Source organism: Amblyraja radiata, chromosome 5 (genome assembly GCF_010909765.2).
Source record: "Amblyraja radiata isolate CabotCenter1 chromosome 5, sAmbRad1.1.pri, whole genome shotgun sequence".
Taxonomy (NCBI): Eukaryota; Metazoa; Chordata; class Chondrichthyes; order Rajiformes; family Rajidae; genus Amblyraja; species Amblyraja radiata.
Window position 1 is genome coordinate 58978426 of NC_045960.1, and position 27180 is coordinate 59005605.

The 27180-nt window shown below is 40.3% G+C and overlaps 1 protein-coding gene across 1 annotated transcript; it reads right to left on the reverse strand.

The window, feature by feature from the left end:
• Positions 1–1809: 1809 nt before the first annotated feature.
• Positions 1810–26973, reverse strand: LOC116973346 (24-hydroxycholesterol 7-alpha-hydroxylase). Its single transcript, XM_033021322.1, has 12 exons — positions 26442–26973; positions 24549–24684; positions 24023–24197; positions 19473–19622; positions 18143–18236; positions 11355–11450; positions 10848–10938; positions 8017–8150; positions 6795–6890; positions 5024–5112; positions 4473–4560; positions 1810–2092 (listed from the first exon to the last, which is right to left on the reverse strand). The coding sequence occupies exons 1-12, from the start codon at positions 26634–26636 to the stop codon at positions 2024–2026; spliced, it is 1413 nt and encodes a 470-aa protein (XP_032877213.1). The 5' UTR covers positions 26637–26973; the 3' UTR covers positions 1810–2023.
• Between the last annotated feature and the right edge of the window lie 207 nt (positions 26974–27180).

Genomic DNA, 27180 nt, shown 5'->3' on the forward strand with positions numbered 1-27180 from the left:
AGGATGAGGTGTTCCACGCCAGGGCATCGGAGATGTCCTCATTTTTCAAGGAACGGGGGGTTCCCCTCTTCTACTATAGATGAGGCTCTCACCAGGGTCTCTTCTATACCCTGTTACTCTGCTCTCATTCCCCATCCCCCCCCACTCGCAACAAGGGCATTGTCCCCCTTGTCCTCACCTTCCACCCTACCAGCTGTCAAATACAACAAATAATCCTCCGACATTTTCGCCACCTCCAACGGGATCCCACCACTTTCCACATCTTCCCATCTCCTCCCCTGTCTGCTTTCCGCAGAGACCGCTCCCTCCATAACTCCCTGGTCAATTCGTCCCTTCCCACCCGTACCTCCCCCCCCCCCCCCCCCCCCCCCCCCCCGCTCTCCGCACACTTTCCCTTGCAACTGCAGGAAATGCTACACTTGTCGCTTTACCTCCCCCCTTAATTCCATTCAAGGACCCAAGCAGTCGTTCCAGGTGCAGCAGAGGTTCACCTGCACCTCCTCCAACCTCATTTATTGCATCCGCTGCTCTTTATGTCAACTGCTCTACATCGGTGAGACCAAGTGTAGGCTTGGCGATCGCTTCGCCCAACACCTCAGCTCAATTCGCACTAACCAACCTGATCTCCCGGTGGCTCAGCACTTCTACTCCCCTTCCAATTCCGAATCCGACCTTTCCGTCCTGGGCCTCCTCCATGGCCAGAGTGAGGACCACCATAAATTGGAGGAGCAGCACCTCATATTTCGTTTGGGCAGTTTGCACCCCAGTGGTATGAACATTGACTTCTCTTATTTCAGGTAGTCCTTACTTTCTCCTCCCCTTCTCAGCTCTCCCTCAGCCCACGGTCTCCACCTCTTCCTTTCTTCTTCTTCGTGCCCCCCACATCCTCACATCAGTCTGAAGAAGGGTCTCGACCCGAAACATTGCCTATTTCCTTTGCTCCATAGATGCTGTCTCACCCACTGAGTTTCTCCAGCATTTTTGTCTACCTTGCATTAGAAGAAAATACCTTAAGAAAAATCAACACTCTTGATAGTCAGTGATATGAAACTCAGATATGAAAGGCCTTTGAATAATGCTGGAGCAAGTGTTGTCCTTCCAAGTAGGATCTGTTCCATCTGTTTGAGGCCAATAAACAGTGGCCTCAAGCCTCTGCATGTGGTAGAATCTCACAGAATGTGCATTGATTGACATAAATGAATGGAGAATTCAAGTCAAATGTGCAGAAGCATGCTGTGTATGCATTGTACCTAAATGAAATTAGCACAATGGCTTTTGATAAAATATTGCTCTCATTGCTCCTAACATATTGTCCAAAGCAAGAGCATTTCTGGGCCTGCATGTTACCGAATTCCAATTATGTGTGACCCCAGCATTGTTCCTCTGTAGGAACTCTGAAGTTGTGTTATTCGGATGCAATAACCCATATTGACCATCCTTACCATGGTAATACTATATCACAAATTTAGTGCTGTAAGGTGCGCTTAATTGATTTCCCCAGTTTCACAACCAACATATTGTACGAGTTCTTCTGCTCAGGACATTGACAGCTAGATACTTTTCTCCCGAGTTCGTAATAGTCTTTATTGATACAAAAAGCTGGAGTAACTCAGCGGGTTAGACAGCATCTCTGCAGAAAAGGAATAGGTGACTGAAGAAGGGTCTCGACCCGAAATGTCACCTATTCCTTTTCTCCAGAGATGCTGTCTGACCTGCTGAGTTACTCCAGCTTTTTCTGACTATGTTCGGTTTAAACCAGCATTTGCGCTTCCGTCCTACAGTCTTTACTGATAGTTTTTCTCATCAAGGTTGACTTTCTTCATTATAATTTTATGTTGTCCAACACATGTATACATTTGGAAATTAGATCAGATACATTCTCATTTATTTTTTTAGATTATACTTTGTGTGTCCTTTTAAAACATTATAAAAATTACTTTTGACTGCAATCCTTTATTTGGAACAATAACATTTACAGCAAGTAGAGGTTACTTGGGACCGTATCATTTACAGTAAGTAGTGGTCATCGGGATTTATATTCAACTTTGCAAGGACCCAGTGGCTGCTGGGTTCCAACTAAATGAAGGGGACTCTAGAAAAGATAGAAAGGAAAAAAAATTATATTCAACATCATATCTGAATTAACAAAATTAATACAGCCACAAAACCTTTACATATTATGGAGCAATGTATTTTTCAGAGCTATGTAACTAATAATTGCCACAATTGGTAGAATTATAGTTATACAAGCAAGAATTGCTAGCATTTTGTTTGACGTGGATGAGATATGCAGCATGTTAATTTTTATTGTAAAAATGAGCTAATACACTAGTTTGAAGAATAATCAAATATATTGCAAAAATGCAGAGAACCTGGAAATAAACAAGCAATGTTCCCTCAGGTCAAGGACACGTGCTTAGGTACAGAGTATGGACGTGTGCAAGAAGGAATTCAAGCATTTGAATGTGACTGTTTTGGAATGAGTTCAATTAAAAATAAGAAAAATTGGGCAGTATGTTATTCTGCAAAGAAAAAGCAAAATCTTTTTTTTCATACAATATCTTGCTGTCCAATTTTTCTCCTATCCCTGAACTCTCTCCGTTACATTGATGAGTGCATGGGTGCTACCTCCTGCACCCATGTAGAACTCATGGACTTCATCAACGTCACCACCAATTTCCATCCTGCAATCAAATTTACTAGATCCATCTCTGACAACTCCCTCCCCTTTCTTGATCTCACAGTCTCCATCACAGGAAATAGACTATCAACTGACGTCTATTACAAACCCATTGACTCCCACAACTATCTGGACTACACTTCTTCCCACCCTGCTTCCTGCAAAAACTCTATCCACTATACCCAATTCCTCTGTCCAAGCCGCACCTGCGCCCAAGATGAGGCGTCCCATACCAGGACATCTGAGATGTCCTCATTCTTTAGGAAATGAGGGTTACCCTCTCCAAATCATAGATGAGGCCCTCACTCGTATCTCCTCCCAACGGGATTCCAACACTGGTCACATCTTCCCATCTCCACCCTTTTCCGCCTTCCGCAGAGACCGTTCCCACCGGAACTCCCTGGTTAACTCATCCCTTCCCACCCAAACCACCCCCTCCCCGGGTACCTTCCCCTGCAATCACAGAAGATGCAACACCTGTCGCTATACCTCCTCCCTCGACTCTGTCCAGGGACCTTGTCAGTCCTTTCAGGTTAGGCAGTTTCACTTGCACCCCCTCCAACCTCATCGACTGTATGCGTTGTTCAAGATGTGGACTCTGATACATCGGCGAGACCAAACATAGATTGCGCAATTGTTTCGCTGAACACCATCGCACAGTCCGCCTGAACCTACCTGATCTCCCGATTGCTAAACACTTTAATTCTCGTTCTCATTCCCACACTGACCTTTCTGTCTTAGGTCTCCTCCATTGTCAGAGTGAGGCTAAACCCAAATTGGAGGAACAGCATCTCATATTTCGCTTGGGCAGCTTGCAGCCCAGTGGTATGAATATTGATTTCTCTAACTTCAAGTAACCCCGGCATTCCCTCTCTCTCTATCCCTCCCTCACCCAAGTCGGACCAGCTTCTCCTTTTCACACAACAAACAGCTAACAATGGCCTGTTTCCTTTATCATCTTTACTTTTGTGCATTTCTTTCAATCATTGTTCATTATCTCTCTCTACATCATCTTCTATATCTTGTTTCCCTTTCCCATGACTTTCAGTCTGAAGAATCGTCTCGACCTGAAACGTCACCCATTCCTTCTCTCCAGAGATACTGCCTATCCCTCTGAGTTACTCCAACTTTTTGTGCCAAATCTTTCTTCATCCTTGTCAATTGTACCCCTCTCAAAAACAGTCACATTCAAATGCCTGAATCCTTATGTACATACACGCGTAAGCTATTTTCTTAACAGAACTCATGATCATCAGGAGAGGCCTATGTTACTCTTGCAGTACATGTGCACACCATCTGGCCTCTTATACACAGACCGTAACAGCAGGAGGCAGCAGTATGCTACACCAGACACTTTCTATTCATCCACTTGATAGACACAAAATGGTAGAGTAAGAGTGGCACAGACAACATCCCTAGAGAGAATGAATGGGTGACATTTCGGCTCACCCATTCCTTCTATCCAGCATCTCTGGATAGATGCTGCCTGTCCCGCTGAGTTACTCCAGCATTTTGTGTCTATTGGTGCCCTCTCCCTCTCCCTCTCCCTCTCCCTCTCCCTCTCCCTCTCCCTCTCCCTCACAGATGTTGTCTTTTTTTAGACAATAATGTGGTGCCAATTTTTCCTCTGCCTTGATTTCAACTCTTCATTAGCTGCCACCAATTGAATGTCAAATGTTTAATTAGAATGGTCATGAAACCTCCCACGATCTTTCCTATCAAAGAATAGTGACAAAACAAAACAGTGCTCATCGAGACACAAATGGTCAATCTATTCTTACATTACTTTTACCTCTTTAGGGACAGGATCCAAGAGAGTAAACTCATATTTGTAAAGTATGAGAGCAGAAAACATTTGGATCTCCATCAATGCAAACCATCTACAAAAAACAAAAAACAGCAGTATAAAGAAAAATCCAGAAACAAAGCAACATTGTTAAATTCAATCGTGTTTAGCCAACAAAAAATAGATCAATAGTACTCTATAAACAATCCTTCTATTCCTTTTGAAAAGCTCTGAGCAGTAAATGTCGTTTCATAATTATTCTTCATGGTTCAACATTCTTAGGGACAAGGATCTGACAAGATATTTCCTCATCTCGATTATTTACTAATTGTGACTTCTGATTCCATAAGTTTACATCTTGTTCCATAAACAATGTTTTCTGTACTGGACAGATTCCATTACCGTAATAAATATCAATAATTTATGAACACAGTTAAAGATCTGTCCAACATCCCAGTCTACGGGGATATAGCTAATCTGCTTTATTTTTATATGCTTGGCTAAATGTAATGCTGTAGCAGCAGCAGCAGCTAGATGTTCCCAAACCAGTTTCCAACCTTCCTGGACACTGATATCTGCCTCCACCAAAAGCCATGAAGCCATCCAAAAAGCCTCGTTTTTCAATGACTGCTTCCTTCCAGCGCTCCTGCAGGGTGTAAAGTTTTTTTAAGGTTAGCAATGTGGGAATATTGCAAGACAAACTGGAAGACTAAGTTATGGAAGGAAATTAGCGGTTACCAGAAATAACAACAGATCGATCAAATAGAAAACGAGTTGCACTGATTATTAAATTGTTCAAGTAATTTGACCTTTATATAAATATATACAAAAAAGAGAATTCAGGTGAAATTCAGCAGGATGTTGCCTGTGATGAACCATTCAAGTTATGAGGAGAGATTGGAGAGGAACGTTTTTCCTTGGAGGGGAGGAGGGTGAGGCAGACCTGATGGAGATATACAAAATTATGAGGGGCATAGACAGGGTAGAGAGTAGAAAACGTATCCCCATGTTAGAGTTGTCTAAAGCTAGAGGGCACTCATTTAGGATACGGGGTGGGCGGTTTACAGTGGACTAAGAAAGAACCTTTCACCCAGAGGGTGGTTAGAATGTGGAATGCACTCCCTGAGGGAGTGGTGGAGGCACGTACTCTCATAGCATTTAAGAAGTATCTGGATGACTATTTGAATTGGCAAGATATAGAAAGCCAAGGATCAAGGACTGATAACTGGATTAGTTTAGGTAGGACCTTGAAATGGTCAACGTACAAAGTTGACCATAGGACAATGACTCTTAGAATCAAGATCTGCTGTGATTTTCAGAACTGTAAAAAGGCATTATAAGTAAAATTACAGATGACATGGCACAAAATAGCAGAGGGATTTGATGATATTGGTTTATAGATTGGTAAACTATCAAGCCAGAAGCAGGAAAGTAGCAAACACAAGTACAGGAGAATATGAGCCCCATGAAATTAGAATTAACTTGTAAAATGTTACGTTTTGCATAGATTTCTGGTCACTACTCCAACTTGAACATACTGGTATTTGGAAGTCAAAATGCATTTGCATTATGCACTTAAGCTGTGATGAGAGACTGTGGAAAATGTTTAATGGAAACAGAAGTCATTCCTGCAATCCTAAAAGGTATCAATAAAGACATAAAATATCCACAAATAAATCTAAATGCAAATGTACTCAAGTTTGAAGATGAACACACAGAACAAATTTAACCTCACTTTAACATAAAAATAGCTAGTGCCTCAAATTTATTTTTAGATGCATAAGCACCATAGATAACAGGGCAAAAGCAAAACAAATATATTTTAATGGACTGTATCTAACTTTCCATAAAGTGGAGATCAAAATAAAACAGAAAATCGAGTGAAATGGTGAACATGCTAAGTAAGGTGTTACTGGGACATGGTTTTAACAATTATAAATTTAGAGAAGAAATGCAGTAGTGGATAAATATAGAATATTTAACAGTGAGAGATTAAAAAGAAAATAGCAGGAATGGGATGCAACATTTCAGATGTCAAAGCTGCAATATACCTGACAAGATATTCTTCTAGCATATTACTGAAATCATAAATTTCTAATTATGTCAAATTAATACATTATTCTTAATATCCATGGATTAATATCACTGAATAATGCAACTCTGTTTTGTTGCATTCAAAGTGACAAAAACATTGCTTTATTTACTGTGAAAAAATATTAATACTGTTCAAAACAATTCGAGGTTACATTTGCTGTGTGAATCTAAAATGCCAGGAAATGTTTGTGTTCCATTTTATGGAAGAGAAATAGCAGTGATAAAAATACTCACAGGAATAAACTTTTCAGGTTCAGGAAAATATTTGGTATTTCTGTGTGCCCAGTAAAGTGACAACATGAGCATGTCTCCAGAAGGAATAATGTAATTCTAGAGTAAATAAGATGTATTTCTTACATAATTGTGCATATTTACAGAATTAAATTCTTCTTTTAAAATACCTCAAATTTGCTGTCTCGTTCCTTCACTTTTCTTCTGTTCTAGAAATGTGTGTTGAACAGGGATGCACTGAAGCTGCTCATTATTCATTATCTCGCTCACTTATTGTTATCAAGATATTCAAGTTCTGTTGCATGATACATGTCCCAGCTAAAATCCACTCTGGCTTAGTTGCAACTCATTAAGGGCCTGTCCCACTTTCACAACTTAATTCACGACCTTTTTTACTTGTGGACATTTTTCATCATGCTAGAAAAAAACCCCAACCTACTTGATGCCACTAGTAACTACGACTAGCATCAGCCTGCTACGACCTACCTACGACCTCCTACGACCTCGTGACGACCATGCTGCGAGTATGAGTCAAGGGCAAACTCAGCAGATGTCGTGAAAGTGGGACAGGCCCTGATGGCTGTTAAGAGTCATGGAACATCGTGGAAAAAGGCCTTTGTAAAATAGTATCTGACAAGATGCCTCTTAAACATTGTTACTATTCCTGCCCCACCAACTAATTTCAGATATCAATTATTGTTTGTGTGAAAATGTTATCGCTCATACGTATCTCCTACAAACGTCTTCCCTCTTGTCTTCAACCTGTGCCTTCTAGTTTTGGACACTCGTACCATGAAAAATAATCACTGACTATCTATCCTATCTATGCCTCATGCTTTTATATGCCTCTATCATGTCATCTATCAGCCTACTTTGCTCCAAGGAAAACAGACCAAGTCTATCCAATCTCTCCTGATAGCTCAAGCCCTTCAAACTAAATTAAATTAATGTGAATCTTTTCTGCACCCTCTCTAGCATTCTTCCTGTAATGTGATGATCAGAACATGGTTCAAGAGCACAGTGACTCTTTGTGGGGCTGGTCCCAGAAGAGGATCTACTATTATCTGATACAACCGCCTACATAACTCAGCATAGGAAATTTAAATCTTCCCTAACTTGGGAATCCCCCACTCGTAGCTTCAGTAATACAATGATTACTGGCCAAATAATCTAGACAGCTCAACCAATGGTTTAGAGTCATGAGTTCAAATCCTGCCATACTCACTCTAATTTTTAGAGGTTCCACCACTTTTCTAGTTATGACTCCGGGAGCTCGTAAACGAATTGCCTCCAAAATGCAACACTTCAAGTACGGGAGCTTCTCAAGATCAGTTTCTTCGATTTCGATCTTTTTACTTCCTAGGAATTAAAAAAAAAAACAAGAGCAAGAACGCAGCACTTGGTAACTTTTATCACAAAACAGTTTTGAATCCAGTGGTAACAGTCAACACAAAATTTTCAAAGCAGTTACTAAAATGATGCAAGCCACTTAATTATGCACAAGTGAAAATGCCTGGCAATATTTTTTTCCCATCAGAAGAGCAGAATGATAGAGATTGAGGGGGGGGTGGGAATCAGAAATTGTATTAGTTTATCAAACGGACACAGCTATATAGTGCATGCAAATATTTTGGCAATTTCAAGGTGACACCAAATCACGTTACAATCAAGTAAGTGAATGTTGTCATCTCTTCCTATATAATCTATTGGTGTGCTTTGTTATACTGCTTAATAAGTTTTATCCACATTACATATTACTAATAAGATTATCAATTTAATGTCCACTAGACTGTCCTTGGAGATGTGGGGGTAAACGTTTTTGAACACCCCTAGACCATGTGGTGAAGGTACCTCCACAGTGCAATGGTGGTGAGTTGCTGGATTTTGATTCAGCGATGGTGAAGGAATGGCGATACATTTCCAAATCAGCATGACACACAACTTGGTGGGGAACCAGCAGTGTTTCCATGCACCTGTTATCCTTATCCTTCTGGGAGGTATGGATCATGGGTGGGGCAAGAATTTGAAAATTCTTGAACAGTTGGCACTGGGCATTTTTTAGATGCTCACCACTGCAACCAACATTGGTGGGAATGCATGTTTGATGTGCTAGTCAAGCAATTACTATGCCCTGAGAGTTGTTTTGCTGATTTGCACTCATGTAAGAGGTGAATATTTCACTATATCCCTGGCATCAGTCTTGCAGACAAAGATAAGATTAAAAATGTCAGGAAATTATTCACCCACACTTGAATACCCAACCACCCCGTCCACTCCATATGTAGGAAAGGTGACCACCCCTTTCACTCTCATCCCCAAGGTATTAATGTTAGGATATTAGGTAATGAGAATATATTGAATATCAATGGGAGGAGGTTAGACTTGATGTTGTTGGAGATGATCATCATATGGCACTCATGTGATACATATATTTTTATTACCTATTTAGTAGTTCCATTTTATGTTGCATTCCACATAATGCAAATTTACTTGACATTAACAATAAACATTTGATGAAGTTTGACCGTATTCCAACCAGAAGCAACATGAATTTAGAAGACTTGTCTTTTTAATAAACAGAGATAGTCTTGACCCCACTCCAGGTGTATAGGAAAATGGTTACACTGAGGACATTCAGAACACCAAGATGACAATACATTTTTTGTTGGGTTTGTCACATAATTAAAAAAACGGTTCCTTATTAATCTTGCAATTAAATAGTTGAATGTGTTCATTTTGATTTTTAATGCATTCTCCATTGATACAATTACTGTGGCCAGTAATCCAACTTTATTTACTTTTTGGTCCATTATCATGCTCATAAAAATCAAGCCCGTTTTTGGAAACTAACTTTAAGGGTGGAGGTGTTTAAGAAGGAACTGCAGATGCTGGAAAATCGAAGGTAGGCAAAAATGCTGGAGAAACTCAGCGGGTGAGGCAGCATCTATGGAGCGAAGGAAATAGGCAACGTTTCGGGTTGAAACCCTTCTTCAGTCTGATTTCTGAGACTGGAGGCTTGTAACAAGTGGTGTGCTACAGGGATTGATGATTCATTATGTATATTAATAATGTGAATGTGAACGGTTGGTAAGTTTGCGGATTATATTAAAAATGGTGGTGCAGTGCACAGAGAGAAGGTTGTTTAAAAATGCAACCGAATCTGGATCAACTGGGTCCATGGGTTGGCAGATGGAGTTTAATTCAGATAAATGTGAGGTGTTACATTTTGGTAGGACAAACCAGGGCAGGATTTTCAGTGAGTAGTGGAATCTGTGGAATGTTGTAGAACAGCGGGAACTAGGGGTGCAGGTACATAGTTCCATTAAAGTGGTGGTGGAGAGAAACATGAATACATGATAAACAAATTTTACTGAATTCAATATAAAAGAGATTGTGGTACACACTGGTTGGCTCTGCTGCAGTACCGAGTACAATTATAGGCACCATACTTTAGGAAGGACATCAACGTCCTTGAGAAGGGATACAGGTGGTTTATTGAAATGACACCAAAGAGAAATTTTATCTGATGGAGATTACACCCAAAGAGAGTCAACGGTACAATGAAATGTGTCTTGTCAAACACATTTCATTGTACCGTTGACCCTGTATTAACCTACATATGACAAATAAATTTGAACTGAACTGAACATGATTTGTGTTAGAATTTGGAGTAGCTGGGATGTTTGTCCTTACAGGGGGAAAGGTTTGAAAGGGAGAACTAAGAGGAGGAATTCAAATAGAGCTAATTGAATTTAAAAGTTTTCTCTGAGTTGGTGATCCTTTTGTAAGTAACTTTTCTCAACAGTGTTTCCATGATCATCTTTCTGAGACAATCATTGATAATAAAGAAAACGAGACATCAGAGAGGAAGCACCATAACAAACATTTACTGAGATCTATGGGAAATCACAGGACAATTAGCACCTTTGTAATGAATCACGATTTTTAAAAACGATCTTAAACCAACTCTATGCATTTAATCTTATTGCCAATATATTCACATGTTTATGATGACTGAAATGCCCTTATCCAACATTCATGGTTTCAAGAAATTACCTTGGTCATCAAAGACTGAACATAGTTCTTTCATAATGGTCTTGTAAACAAATGGGCTTGAAATAATAAATGCAAGCGTCCAGAATGTGATCTGGAAAAGGAAAAGGAAAAGAAAAAGCACATGTTTCAATCGGGTCACCTCTCACTCTTTTAATCTCCATCAGATAAAAGCTTAGCCTGTCCAACACTTCCCCATAATTCAGCCTGCCCATTCCAGGTATCAGTGCAGTAAGCCTTTTCTGATTTTCCATTCCAACAATGTAAATCAAGCTTTTGTTACCTCCAGCATGAAAATAACCAAACGAATAAACTGGAGCAGCAAATACCTTTATTGTGGGATTAAATTGAAATACAACCAGTAACTCCACCTTGCACCAGCAACACGTTGTAAGACATGCTAACTCTCCTTAAAGATCTAAAGGCATCCCAGAGCCTGGAAATTTTCACGTGATTCTCCAATATTCTGCTATATCTGAGCAGAAAAAAGCCCGCTGTTCAGATACTCACCGGAAGTGCATTGGCTTGGGAAGCCCAGAGCATCAATAAACTGTAATTAGCAGTAGAATTCCCATCCAAAGTATCAAGAAGATGTTGCAACAAAGTCTGAAACGAATGGCAATTAATGGTTAATTAACCTGCATCTGAAAGAAAAATAACAATTCAGGCAATTCATTAGTTACCAGAATTTCTACCCATGGAAGCCTGTATTTATTCTAACATACATAGAAAGCAAAAATTGCCCATTATGAAGTGTTTGTGCCAAGATCCAATGAATATGCCACCCAATAGGAAACTGGATTGGGCATCGCTGAATGTTCCCGTGCTGCTGCCCATCGATGCCTCGGTTTCGTTTTAATTAGTTAATGACAAATTGAATCACAAGGTTGTGACCGAGAAACAATAATTGAATTATGCATGATATGAAGTGTCATCTCACCAGATTTCATTTTTATGTTCAGAACATGTTTCCACAAATTTATTGGAAACAAAAATTGGTCTCTTCAAAAGTTGATCCTTCTGTGAACGGCATATGGGTTGTTCACTTTTGTTCACCAATCCCCCACCTACACTAATTTCCTAATTTTCCTTCTCCCTCCCATTCTACTTAATTTCCTTGACAGCAGATCTCTTTAAATGTGCTAAACCATCTACACTGGGTGGCGCCAGCAATGGCTGCCTCACCAACAGTCTGTCTGTCCCTTCCTTCTTTGTTGTTTTAATAGTATGTGTTAAATGGATGTTTTTAGTGTACTTTAGCTTTGTTTTATGTGGGGAGTATGGGGAGGGGAAACTTTTTTTAATCTCTTACCTCGACGGAGATGCAATTTTTTTCCGTATCGTATCTCCGTCCGCACTGTACATAACATCGAGGAGTTGGCGGCCTCTGCTGGAGACTTACTTCGGACGGGAGCTCCAACTGCGGGAGCCTGCGGACTTACCATCATGGAGCTCGCAATTCCTTTGCCAGGAATCGACCTCGGAGCTCCAAATGCGGGAGCCAGTGGACTTTAACATCATGGAGCTCGCGGTGTCTGGTTAGAGACCGACTTTGTGAGCATAAAGCCGCAGGAGCTTCGACTACCCCAACCCGGGAGCTTCAATTGGCCGACGTGGGAGCTTCGATCAAATTTGAATTTATTGCCTCCATCACAGTGAGGAATGTGGGGAATCCGCTGTGGTGGATGTTTATGTTAACTTTTATGTAGTTGTGTGTCTTCTTGCTTTTTGTTTAGTATGACTGTATGGTAATTTGCATATCACTCTACCTTAATTGGTATATGTGACAATAAAAGACCTTTGAACCTTTAAACCATTAACCGTGGGTCAGTGGGAGAATAATGTGGAGTGTCCAGTGAGCAATTGCCAAATGTGAAAAGTGCAGGTTGCATTTCCATGCTCTTAAAAGTGAAGCAAACACAATAACTATCTCTATAACAAGAATATCCCCATTTCATGCTTTTTTGAAGCATTACATTTTGCTTTAGTGCTTTGCACATCAACAAAACCTAAGGTCTGAAGAAGGGTCTTGACCCGAAACATCACCCATTCCTTCTCTCCAGAGATGCTGCCTGTCCCGCTGAGTTACCAGCATTTTGTGAAAACCTAAGGTCCAATCTTTAAGCAATAATGCCATCAAAGGCACAATGATAAAAATCACTTTCTAGAGAATTCATGAAAGATGATCAAAATTAAATGAAGGGAACTTAATTTAATCATTATATAACTATTGATACGTTTAAGAAAAAAATAGACAGGTATATGGATGGACAGGTATAGAGGGATATGGGGAAAAACACAGGCAGGTGGGATTAGTGTAGGTGGGAAATGTTGGTCGGTGTGGGCAATTTGGGTCGAAGGACCAATTTCCATGCTGTATCACTCTATGACTATGACTATCATCTATCAGCTCATCCAAAGCAGAATGCTGCAAGGCATTTCCATTCTTTTATCGTCATTTTCCATAGTAATGGCTCCAAAGGCCACTGCAGCAGGGACAGAACATGACAGAATAATCATGGCAAACACTAATCTCCAATAAGGTTTTATATTTGGATACTTCCCTTCTAAACAGATTTTTTATCTCATGAGAGAGTTAAGCCTTTAATACAAGATGACGATTGAACAAAAGTTTTTAAAAAATGAGAACTTATTTATTTTTGCCTTTTTCAAATGCTTAGTGGGAGTAATTTTGGACCTTAAGCTACAGAGGCAATTGAGTTCCATTTCTGCTAGAGTCTGAGTTAGAAGTTTGTGAATTCAAATCCACCTTGAGTCTTGAGTACCAAAGGTTAGACTGACACACTATTGTAGAGCTTAAGGGATAGCTTACTTCAAATAATGTCTTTCAGGTTAAATATTTAAACCCTGGACCATGTTCATGTCGATGTAACAGGTTTTGCAGAGCTATTTTGAAGAATAACAACAGCAATATCCCTGGTGTACTGGCAAATACTTATTCTTCAATCAACTTCACTAGAGCAGATTATCATAGTAATGAAGCACGGAAACAAGCCAGCCATTGGTAGTGTGCTATGCATAAATTACCTATTGCCTTTCCTACTTTACAAAAGCAGCGACTTTTCCAAAACTACTTGATGGCTGTAAAGTGGTTTGAAACATCCCGAGTCCATAAACTGCAAGAAGTTTTGACTTTTCCTCACCAGCTGTGTTTCAAATTTAATGTCTTAATATTATTCTATGGGGCTTATGCACCCAAGAATAATGCCTCTTCCTATTCGATAGCACTGAATAATTTTGACCTGCTATATTTAATTGTGTACAGTACCTTGATGCTCATCTTAATTAATGATCACGTTTTAACATCTGTAGATGGCATGTTCATATTTCCAGGCGCTTACTGCTGCATTTCTTTTACGATGTGTAAATGGTCACAACTGCCCAATTAAACGTTATTAAGTACCGACAGAATAAATGATGTCTTTACCATTATGTGAAAGAGTTTTCAAGAACTGCTGAACCAACAATTCCATTTCTACTCAATCTGAAACTTTCAATTAACTTTTTATTACATTAAAATATACCCGTAGGACAAAGAAAATGACCATTTAGCCCACTGAGTTGATTCCAGCTCGTGGAGCATTCTCATCAATCCGATTCCCCTATAAACTATTCTCCCACACATGTCCATTAACACCCCCTGAAACTGGAGCACATGGGAGACTTCAAGTTCTCTAACTTGCAAATACCACGTAGAGAGCACTAGAGGTTAGGAGCTCTATGAAACCTGTACCACTTGAAGCTTTCTCTCCATAAAACTCCAATAATCTAGTTCCCACAAGACTGCTGGTGCCAGGCCAATGTATTTTTGACAACTATTACTCCTTCTACTCCCCACTTTCACTTTCTTTTACATTTTACCCAATAATATATGAACCAGGTGAGTTTAAACAGAGTGGAAAATTGAGCTCTCAAAGAGAGTGTGGGAATCAAAACCTGGTGAGTTTCAGTGTGTTGCTGGGGATGTGTGCTAAATAGTGTTAAGATTTTTATATTTTTACCTGCTTTATCTCGAGGATATTTTCAGTTTGAGTATGTTGTCTCCTGATTATGTACTTGCTTCACATTTGGAGTGCAGATATACAGCCATGGCTAGATGCGTCGGGCTGGTAGGTTTGACAGACCCTGGCTCTGGTCTCAAAGCAACCTATGTTCCTGAACCTCTCCCCAGGGTAGCTGATCCCCACCCGACTGATCCTCATTCCTGTCATACATTGCAGTCTGCAGAAAACAACGACTTTATGTATAAATGAGTGGGCCAGATCATGTTGAACCTTTGGGATTTTGAACAATCATATATTGGATTATCAGAATTTACCTACAAAGGCATTAGTTCTCCAAATGTAATGCCAGTATGTACAGAAGATAAAAAAGTAACTAAACATCCTAGCGATAAAAACAGATAAAATGTATAACAATCTTAACACTATTCAGTCTGACAGGACTATTCCTTCTGAAGAAGTACTGAATAAGGGTCCTAACCCGAGTTATAACCTATCCATTTTCTTCAGAGATGCTGCCTGACCCACTGAGTTACTCCAGCAGTTTGTGTCTATCCAAGGACTGTTCCTTTAATTGATCAGTTGCAAACCAGTGTTTTACCAACATTTAAGCCATATTCTATATTTCCATTCTAGATCTCATGACTTCCTTGGTCTGACATTTCCAACCTTTAAGCAATTTATCCTACGTCATTTTATAATTTCTGGCAACATATGGTAGCCCTCAATTCCATTTCCAATAAAGGCATTGATCCAGCATTTAATAACTACTTTTAAAATTGTGATTAATTACCATACTTCACAAAACATTATACACATCTGTGTTATACTGTTAGTAAAGATAACAAGAATGATATTGTTTATTAAATAGTGCTGGAAAAAAATGTGTAGATGGGATTAAACTTCATGGTAGGTGCATTGGAGAAAGTCAGCAACAGTATTTTAATCTTTTACAAGGTATCTTGCAGTGTCAACTATGGTCAGCTCACAGCAGTCCCACTCCAGAGACTTGTACACAAAACTGGAAGAATGAACACAATCAGCACCAATAAATGATGAACATTTTAATATATGGGATCAAATGATTTAATAAAATGCTATAAGTTGTAATGCAGCCAGAATATTGCAAAAATATTGCTTTTATTCAGCACATGGGATGTGTATGGTTAGATACAGTATAACCTGAAAAAAACTAAATATCTATGCAGTACTTTAATATAATAATAATAATAATAATAAATTTTATTTATGGGCGCCTTTCAAGAGTCTCAAGGACACCTTACAAAAATTTAGCAAGTAGAGGAAAAACATGTAAGCGGAATGAAATAAATAGTAGAGACATGACTAGTACACAAATTAAAGACAGAATTCAATTCAAAACACAATATGAGGCAATTCAAGCACAGATGAAAAGGGAGGGGGACGTGGGGCTAAGGATAGGCAGAGGTGAAGAGATGGGTCTTGAGGCGGGACTGGAAGATGGTGACGGACACGGAATTGCGGATCAGTTGGGGGAGGGAGTTCCAGAGCCTGGGAGCTGCCTTGGAGAAGGCTCTGTCCCCAAAACTGCGGAGGTTGGATTTGTGGATGGAGAGGAGACCGGCTGATGTGGATCTGAGGGACCGTGAGGGTTGGTAGGGGGAGAGGAGGTCAGTGAGATATGGGGGAGCCAGATGGTGGAGAGCTTTGTAGGTGAGGACCAGGATTTTGTAGGTGATAGGGTGGGAGATGGGAAGCCAGTGAAGTTGTTTGAGGACTGGAGTGATGTGATGCCAGGATTTGGTGTGGGTGATGAGTCGGGCGGCTGCGTTCTGGACCAGTTGGAGTCGGTTGATGTAGGTGGAGCTGATGCCAAGGAGAAGTGAGTTGCAGTAGTCCAGTCGGGAGGAGATGAAGGCATGAATGAGTCTTTCAGCAGCGGGAGGTATGAGAGAGGGTCTGATTTTGGTGATGTTGCGGAGGTGAAAGAAGGAGGTTTTAATGACATGATGGATGTGAGGCTCAAGGGAGAGGGTGGAATCAAAGATCACGCCAAGGTTGCGGGCCTGGGGAGATGGAGAGACAGTGGTGCCGTCGATGGTGAGAGTGGGGTTATTGATTTTGCTGAGTGTGGATTTGGAGCCTATGAGGAGGAATTCTGTTTTATCGCTGTTGAGTTTGAGGAAGTTATGTTGCATCCAGGTTTTTATAGCTGACAAACAGGAGTTGATATGGGAGAGGGGGGGGGGGGGGTTGTGGGGGGATTTGATGCCGAGGTAGATCTGGGTGTCATCGGCGTAACAGTGGAAGTCCAGGTTGAAGTGGCGGAGTATATGACTAAGGGGGAGGATGTAGATGATGAAGAGGAGGGGGCCGAGTACGGAGCCTTGGGGAACGCCTTGAGTGACTGTGGCTGTAGCAGAGGTGTGGTTATGGAGAGAGATAAAGTGGGATCTGTTGGAAAGGTAGGAACAGAGCCAGCTGAGTGCAGAACCTTCAATGCCAAGGTCCCCAAGTCTGGTAAGCAGGATGTTATGGTTCACTGTATCGAAGGCTGCACTCAGGTCGAGGAGGATGAGGATGTTGAGGGAACCAGTGTCAGCAGAGGTGAGGAAGTCGTTGAGGACTTTGAGGAGAGCAGTTTCTGTGCTATGGAGGGGGTGAAAGCCAGATTGGAGGTGTTCGAATAGGTTATACGCAAGGAGGTGGGAATGAAGTTGTGACACAACGATACGCTCCAGGGTTTTTGAAAGAAAGGGGAGGTTTGAGATTGGGCGGTAGTTAATGAGAGAGGAGGGATCAAGACCAGGTTTCTTTAAGATTGGTGTGACAGCAGCAGTTTTGAAAGCGGAGGGGACAATTCCTTGGGACAATGAGGAGTTGAAGAGATTAGTGAGGTAGGGGCAGAGAACGGGGAGGCAGGACTTCAGCAGGGGAGTGGGGAGAGGGTCGAGGGAGCAGGTAGTGGGTTTGGAAGAGCTGATGAGTTTGGAGATTTCAGTAGGGGTGACCAGGTCAAACTGGGAGAGGAAGCAGTGTGGAGGAGGGGTAAGGAGGTCAGTGGAGATGTTGAAAGGAGGGGCCTTGGTAGGTGGTGGAGTAGATGCTGGGGAGTCGGGTACAGGGGATAAAGATTGATAGATGGGGCTGATTTGATCAGCAAACAAAGTGGAGGAATGAGTTGCAGAGATCTGGAGTAGAGGTAGGGAGAGCTGGATGCTGGATGAATTCAAACAGCAGGTTAGTTTTATTTGTGTTTACATTGAGATTAATTCAATAGAAGAAATCCGTGGTTACCTTTGAGTCATCATCTGCCGGTTTCATATTTTCAGCCTTGGCTACGACACTTTCAAAGAGCGATAGAAGCCAGTGCTTCGATTTGGACCAGCCTCTGCAGACAAAAATTTAAATGATAGAAATGCCAAAATGTTACATATTTAAAGGAAGAAGCATATTTACATGGTTATCGTGGAAATACATTTGTACCACAGCCGTTATCAATGAGAAACTATACCGCAGGTGCAAATTATACTCAACAATGCACAATAATTACAACACTAAAAGTCTGAATCCATATAATAGAACACAGAACATAAAACATTCCAACAAAGGACAGGCCCTTTGGCCCACAATGTCCGTACCAACCATGATATCAAGATAAACCAATCTCATCTGCCTGCACACGATCCATATCCCTCCATTCCCTGCATATCCATGTGCCTATTTAAAAGTCTTTTAAACACCATCATGCTGTCTGCCTCCACAATCACCCCAGCTAGCGCATTCCAGGCATTCACTACATTCTGTAAAGAAAATATGTCCCACCTATTTCCTTTATACTTTGCCCTTCTGACCTTAGTATTTGGTATTTCCATCCAGAGAAATAGGTTCTGATTGTACAGTATATCCTATCTTTTCCTCTCATAATTTTATGTTCTTCTATCAGGTCTTCCCGCAACCTTCGGCATTCCAGAGAAAACAATTCAAGTCTGTCCAACCTCTCCCTGTAGCTAAATCTCCTAATCCATGCATCATTCTGTTAAATCTCCTCTGCACCCATTCAAAAGCCCCCCCATCCTTCCTGTAATTGAGGTGACCAGACCTGCACGCAATCCTCCAAATGCAGCCAAATTGTATCGTAGCTTCATGACTCTTATACTCAATACCCCAACCAATGAAGGCAAGCACACCATATGCCTTATTTACCATTCTATCTATTTATGTTGCTATGGATTTTGATACAAACATCCCTCTGTATATCAATGCAGCTTGGTCTTGCCATCAACAACACACCTTCCCCTTACATTTGTCCTGCCAAAGTGCAACACCTCACACTTGCTTTGATTAAACTATGTCTGCCACTTCCACTTCCATTTTTGTTGTTGATCTATATTCTGCTATATACATTGACAGCCTTCCTCATTCTCCACAATTCCAGCGATCTTGGTGTCTTCTGCAAACAGGCAATCTTGGTGTCTTCTGCTTGGTATCATGCTATCATCTGTATCATTTTCCAGGGCTTTTGTTAGTGGACATGCAGAAAAACCTCTCCAGAAATTCATCCCCTTCCCCTCAATGTACCAAAATTTACCTTAATCATAAGTAGCAAAGAAAATGGAATATTCACCTCAGTAAAAATTCTGGTAATTGGGAACCAAATTCAAAACCACTATCGAACTTCTGGAAGTGTTCCTCAAACTCTTTAACCGTATTTCTATCAGTGGGACATATACATCTTCCAAACAGGTTGTTCACCACTGCAGGAAACATACTGTGCCTGCCAGCAAAAGAAACTATTTTAAATACTTGCCGAAAAATATATAATTTGCGAACAGCTTTCCCCTACTTAGATTGAAAAAAACAATCAAATGTTGGGCTTGATACAGATCAAGCAATGTTCATTTACATTCTCATATTAACTGATAAAATACAAATCTGTGGGGACTTTTTCAGTAATAATAAATGCAATTGAAATAAGAATAAAAAATGCAAAAGGTTCTTTTTTTTTTAATAGAGCTTTGACAGCATTACAATTAGTAGCTGTTTTCTCAAGGCAGCCAATACTGGTAACTTTCCTGTAGAAATTTTAGAAACATTAAGATTGAAGATAATTTTATTTGCTGAATGCTGAATTAGAATAGGACTGGACTCAACTGTAAAATCCCATTTGTCTTAACTGCCTAGCAATACTCTGTGTATGGATGATGGTTTAATGAATGAGCAATTAAGAATGAGCTATATGCCAGCAAGGTAGACACAAAATCCTGGAGTAACTCAGTGGGACAGGCAGCATCTTTGGAGAGAAGGAATGAGTGACGTTTCGGGTCGAGACCCTTCAGACAATCCTTATTTTCCTTATATGCAGGCAATCATTATTTTTGCATTCATTCTTTCATCATAGGTTACATTACAGAAGGTCTCTAGAAAGTAAATGAGTGAATTCAAATTAAACAAGCTGTATTCAAGCCCAATGTTGTGCAATGCTATATGGGTTGCCATTTTATTACAATTAATCTTCCAACAATGAAACCCAAAGAGGGGTAGAATCTTTTTTAGTTCTGAACTGTTGCAGAATAATTACATTGCAAAAATACATTAGGATATTTTATATACAGCTGAATCTATTTCAATCAACTCTGAAAATATTATTTTTTACCGCGCAGCAAACCTTCAGTTCTTTTTTTGTTATTAAAAAAACCCCCTCCCATTTCAGACGCAGAAGAAAAATATTGCAAATACTCTGGAGGTCAGGCAGCATTTTGTGGAAAGAGAAACAGAGATAACATTTCAGATTGGATATCCTGTCCCAAAATTGGAGAGAGAGAACAAGTTGGTCTGAAATTACAGAAAGTGTGGGGAGTGGATCAGACAAAGGGAATATCTCAGTTAAAGTGAGGCCATGGTTGTTTTATTAACTGTAATAGAGGAAATCTAGTCAATTGGTTAATGGGAACAATTACAGAGAACGAGAGAGAGAGAGCAAGAGCGCGAGGGAAAGAGAATTTGAATAAAGGAACCAAAAATAAATGAAACTAGGGAGAGAGAATGAGAATATGTGTAAAACATATGAAATGCAGGACTGTGGAACACAACCAGAAAGACAGCCTGCACTAATGGAGGGAAAATCTCAGCCATTATCACTGATTGACTGACCAGTTCTTTTAAAGAGACAGAGGAAGTGAATTATCGAAGTTGTAGAGTTCAATATTGTTTCTTACCAGTGCACCAAACAGCCTCCAATACTGCTGCTTGAAAGATGACACTTTTAGATTTTAAGAGTATCACAAAATCTTCTTCTGTAAGAAAGGTCAGTCACTTCCCAGCAGTTCACACGGTAAGAACTGCACCATACTACAGTACAAAAACGCTGTTAATGTTTCAGTGAAGAGGCTTTTTCTATCTAGCATATTGGAGCATTTCAGTTCTTATAGAGGCAGAGAAAGTGAATGATTTGAAGTTGTAAAGTTCAATATTGAATCTGAAAGGCTGCACCATGCTCAGATAGAAGAAACATTACCCTTTTTTCACTGTTCATTGCAGGACTTGCCAGGTGTCTTTGGAATTTTCCAGTTTTATTTCAATTTTCCAGTATCTGCAATTTTTTATTTTTTTTTATTAACAGATGAATAAAAAATGGTCACCAAAGGAAAGAATTAGAGGGCCACCTTTCACCCAGAAAATTGATGATTTTTCTTTGAGTTATACTGAGTTAATACCATCATCCCTACCAAGCTGGTTACCAAGCTCACGGAACTGGGTCTCTGCGCATCCCTCTGCAATTGGATCCTCGACTTCCTCATCCACAGACCACAGTCTGTTCGAATTGGCGGAAACACTTAATCCTTAGTAACAATTAGTATGGGAGCACCTCAAGGCTGCATGCTCAGCTTTACTCACTCTATACCCATGACTATGTAGCCGGACATAGTGCGAACTCCGTCATCAGGTTCGCCGACGACACCACTGTTCTTGGACGAATCACAGATGGAGCTGAGTCAGAGTATAGAAGTGAGATCGACCGACTGACCAAATGGTGCCAGCACACAACAACCTGTCTGAAGAAGGGTTTCGGCCTGAAACGTTGCCTATTTCCTTCGCTCATTAGATGCTGCCTCATCCACTGAGTTTCTCCAGCATTTTTGTCAACCTGGCTCTCAACATCAGTAAGACCAAGGAACTGATTGTGGACTTTGGAAGGGAAAGGATGAGGATCCACAATCCTGTTCACATCAATGTGATAATGGTGGAAAGGGTCAAAAACCTCAAATTCCTGGGCGTGCATATTTCTGAAGATCTTTCCTGGACCCAGCACACCGATGCAATTATAAAGAAGGCACATCAGCAACTCTATTTCCTGAGATGATTATGGAGATTCGGCATGTCGAAGATGATTCTCCTAAACTTCTACAGGTGCACGGTAGACAGCATTTCCCTGTTATAAATCCATGCTGACTTTGACCGATTCTGTCACTGCTTTCCAAATGCGTTGCTATAACATCTTTAATAATCGACTCAAGCATCTTCCCCACTACCGATGTAAGGCTAATTGGTCTATAATTCCCCGTTTCCTTTCTTAAAAAGTGGAGTTACATTGGCTACCCTCCGGTCCACAGGAACTGATCCAGAGTCGAGAGAACATTGAAAAATGATCACCAATGCATGCATGATTTCTTGGACCAACTCCTTGTGTACTCTGGAATGCAGACCATCAGGTCCTGGGGATTTATATGCCTTCAGTCTCAGCAGTTTACCTAACACCATTTTCTGACTAATGTGGATTCCCCTCAGTTCCTCCCTCCCACTAGATCCTCGGTCCCCTAGTATTTCCAGGAGATTGTTTGCATCTTCCTTAGTGAAGACAGAACCAATATACTTGTTTAACTGTTCTGACATTTCCTTGTTTCCCAATATAAATTCACCTGTCTCTGACTGTAAGGGACCTACATTCATCTTCACTAATCTTTTCCTTTTTACATACCTAAAGAAACTTTTACGGTCAGTTTTTATATTCCCCGCAAGCTTTCTTTCATGCTCATTTCCCCCCCTCTTAATTAACCCCTTTGTCCTCTGGTTTGCCGCTTCTTCTGGCCAATTTATATGCCTCTTCCTTGGCTTTAACACTATCCTTGACTTCCCTCGTCAGCCACGGTTGAGCCGCCTTCCCAGTTTTATTTTTTGCCAGACAGGGATGAACAATTTCTGGAGTTCATCCACGCAGTCTTTAAATTTAATATTTCCTTTTCTACAAGTAATGCAGCGATAAACGTAACACATTTGATACTTCTGGGTCAGATAGATCTCGAATAATAGCAACCAGATCAAATTCTGTGACATCAGAAATATTGCATTTGTTTTTGTTTTAAAGTGTCAGAGATGTATGAAAACACCAGCACTTTCATCTCAACTGTTGAATGATTCTTCAATCAGAATGTTTTCTCTATATTCCTTGTTAGGTAATAGAGTTATATATTTTTCGATGAAAAGAAATAAACATTTTTAAATATTGAGATACAAGATAAATTACAGTACAATTAAAACACAAAGTACATGTGCTATAACTCCAGGATAAGCACTCAACTAAAAAAACCAAGTCCAAAACCAAAGTATTATCTAACTAAATACACTGACTTACAATAAATGACTCCATGTGCAAAAATAAATAGCTACCTACATATTAATTCTCTAAAAAAAAACGAATCCAGTAGATGCAAGTATATATCATTGGGGTTATCAAGTGGGCACCTCCCTTCATTGGTGTTTCGTTGAGTTAGGACCACGACACCTCTGGAAGGCTCAACAGTTGGTTCTGGTGTCCCAGAACAACCCCCCTCAATACCTGCTCTCACCACCTATAAAGATACAAGTATTTTGTCATGTCAAAATGACTACATGTTTTCCTGTATTATATAGGTCAACTCAACTCAACTAAATTTTCCTATATTTGGTCAACTCAACTTCAACACAGATTTTTTTATCCCTGTCTGAACTTGGGCATCCAGTTCAATAACACATTGTAGAGTTTTGTAAAATTAAGTAATACATCTGCAAGTGGTGCATGGATTAATGCAACATTTATGAAAAAAAAGTTGTCTGACATATTTGGGATGGGAAAGACATGCCTGTTTTTTTACAATCTTTACAGTATATATTCTACATAGTGATATTACAGACACCTACCAGACAAGGTTATACAAGTCATCCGTGCCTTTGGTTCCAAGGTGCATGAGACATTCATGGAATTCCTTGGATAGGTTACTGCAGAAGAGGTGTAATCTCGATGGACCCAGTCTCCATTTCATCATGTCATGAACAGCTGTGTGACTCTTACTGAAACTCTTCCTACTTATAGAAGCTGTTGACAAGTTATATAAGGTGCTTACAGTCATCAAAAAGTATTAAATAATTATTGTAACTATAAACAAGCAGAGAGAGCTAATAAAGATGATGTATATAGATATTAGCTATGAGAATTTCCCAAAGATATCCGATGACATTCAGGACAAGGAATGAACAAGCAGAAATCAAACAAAAAGGACTCAGTCATAACCTTATTATGTGGACTAATAATAGTTTAGGTGGGAACAGAAATAAATAAAACATTCTTAACAAACACACCAATTTCTTCAATTGAGTAATCTCTTATTAGAATAATTTAATTAAACCATATAAAACTAGGGTACAGTAATTTTATGCTGTTTCTTACCAGTACGCCAGACAGCCTCCTGTACTGCTTCTTGGAAGTCAACATTTTTAGATTTAAAGAATATTTCAAAATCTTCTTCTTCTGTAACAAAGGTCAGTCGCTTCCCAGCAGCTACCACGGTAAAAATTGCTCCACACTACAAATTAAAATATCTTTATTTAGGATCATTTCCTCCATTATATGGATAGGAAAGGTTTAGAGGGATATGGGTCAAATACAGACAGGTTGGATTAGTGTAGATGGGGCAGCTTGGTCGGCAAGGGCAAGTTGGACTGAAGGACCTGTTTCAATGCTCTATGACTCTATATTGTGTGGCTACAATTAATATATGTGAACGATAGCAATAGATGTTGATCTATATATTGTTTTTTCGAGTCCACCAATTATTTCAGCAAGTATAAGTAGCTTCTTGCCTTGTTGATGATTCTCTCTTCTTTACCTTAGCCAGGAAAATTAAAATAATTCAACAGAACCCTACTCTTACACAATATCCACATTCAACCAGTGAAGCTTTCATAACTTTGGGATATTGCGATTAATTGTAAGACTTTTTAATAGCAGGGCAAGATTTCTAAACAGGAATCGTAGTGCCTCAAGGTTAACTGAATTGCAAGTGGCGTTGTCACGACCAAACTGATGGGCAACTTTAGATCTTTGGATGGTGTAGGAATGAACTGCAGATGCAGATTTAAAGTGAAGATAGACACAAAAAGCTGGAGCAACTTAACAGGTCAGACAGCATCTCTGGAGAAAAGGAACAGGTGATGTTTCGGTTCGAGACCATTCTTCAGACTGATGAAGGGTCTCAACACGAAACGTCACCGATTCCTTTTCTCTAAAGATGCTGTCTGACCCCTTAGTTACACCAACTTTTTGTGTCTATCTTCTGATCTTTGGGGATGAGAATGCTACATATTGAGCCTCAGCAAGATTTTACTAAGTGAGGCTCATCACCCATAGGAAACCTGAACCTACCCCAGGAACTAAACTCCATGGACCACCTCTTGCATTACCACGGATTTGTATTTTAATTGTGTATTCGCACTAATATCTTGTTTTGTATATAGCCATTTTCTTTCCACTGTCATGAATAACTAATGTGTGATTTATGCATAGTTTATGTTCTTTGTGTGCTGTCTGACGCGGCTGCAAGCAATATTTCCATTGGACCTGACCTAAATGACAATTTGACAATGTCAAATCATTGTAGACTTGAGCTCGAATCGCTCCCACACCAGGCAGTGCAATTACTGACTGAGCCAGCAGATGGATTTCTGAGCATTTCTTATTGTCAGGGAGCAAAACAAGACCGGCATTTTTACAGACATTGATAATGCCTGTGTGGCAGTACAGTCGTTTTTGTATCAGTGCAGACTTTTTCTTCAAACCACGACGGACTGTAAGAAGCTGCAATGTGTCCTACAGAAGGGGGAGAGGCACTGCTAAATTTGGGAGACAAATTCATCCCAAATACCAATTATCTGATCTCGCAAGATTCTACAAGAAATAAGGGTTATTTCTTGTAGAATCCTATTGATGAAGCCGTCCTACACGGTGATGTTCACAATATCATTGGTACACAAAATTGCTGGGGAAACTCAGCGGGTGCAGCAGCATCTATGGAGCGAAGGAAATAGGCGACGTTTCGGGCCGAAACCCTTCTTCAGACTGGAAACAGTCAAGTTGGAAACAGAATAGATTAAAATTGAAATCCAGAGGATTGAGGGAGTTTTCAAAGAAGGGAATAATGTTACTAAATCATATATTCATTAAAATAGTGATTGAGACTAATATCAGTCGGAATGGTTGAATATTTCTCCTCTCTTCACAATATTATTATTGCACACAGACTAATGCAGAGTTTTATTTAATGATCATGTTTCCATTTTTTACCTCCTGCCTGGCTTGCTCGATAAATTCAAGCGGCGCTTTCCCGAAGCGTAAAGAAGCCCCGATCCATGGAATGCAGCCGCCAATGCACGGTGGAGCCGCTGGGTGCCTCTGCTTAAACGCCCAATAGACCAGGAAGGCAGCCGCCAGAGTGAGCGAGGTGTGAACCAGAAGCGAAATGCAGCCCACAACATCCATGACTGGACCAGGAAAATGCAAACGGCGCAGAATCACCCTGTGATTTCAATTGCCCAGAGTCGGCGATTGGCAGCTCAGTGAACACATCGCCCAGGGTGGGAGTGGACAGTCAGACTTTTCTGAATTAGACGTCAGCCCTACAGTGAGAACAAATGTAACTCTGCAAGTGTCGTGCATGCGATTCATTGCTAAGCATTTGCCGACTCTCCATTATTTTTTCTTTCTCTCCGTGATCTCCATATCCATGGTTGCGAGAAGACCCTTTGGGATGCACTAGGTTTCCCCCTATTTGGTACATTAGTTCCCGTCGGTAACAGATACTCATGGGTGCATTTCGCTCATTTCCGTGTCGATTTGGTCCCCTGCCTTACTACTGCTCTCGTTTTCTTTAACTTGCTCAAATTTCCGCTGCAGAACTACCTCTTGTACTTCCGAGTTTTCAAAATCTTGGATTCATCATCAAACTTTGGGTCCTGAACAAGTTGGAAACAGAATAGGTTAGAATTGAAATCCAGAGGATTGAGGGAGTTTTCAAGGAAGGGAA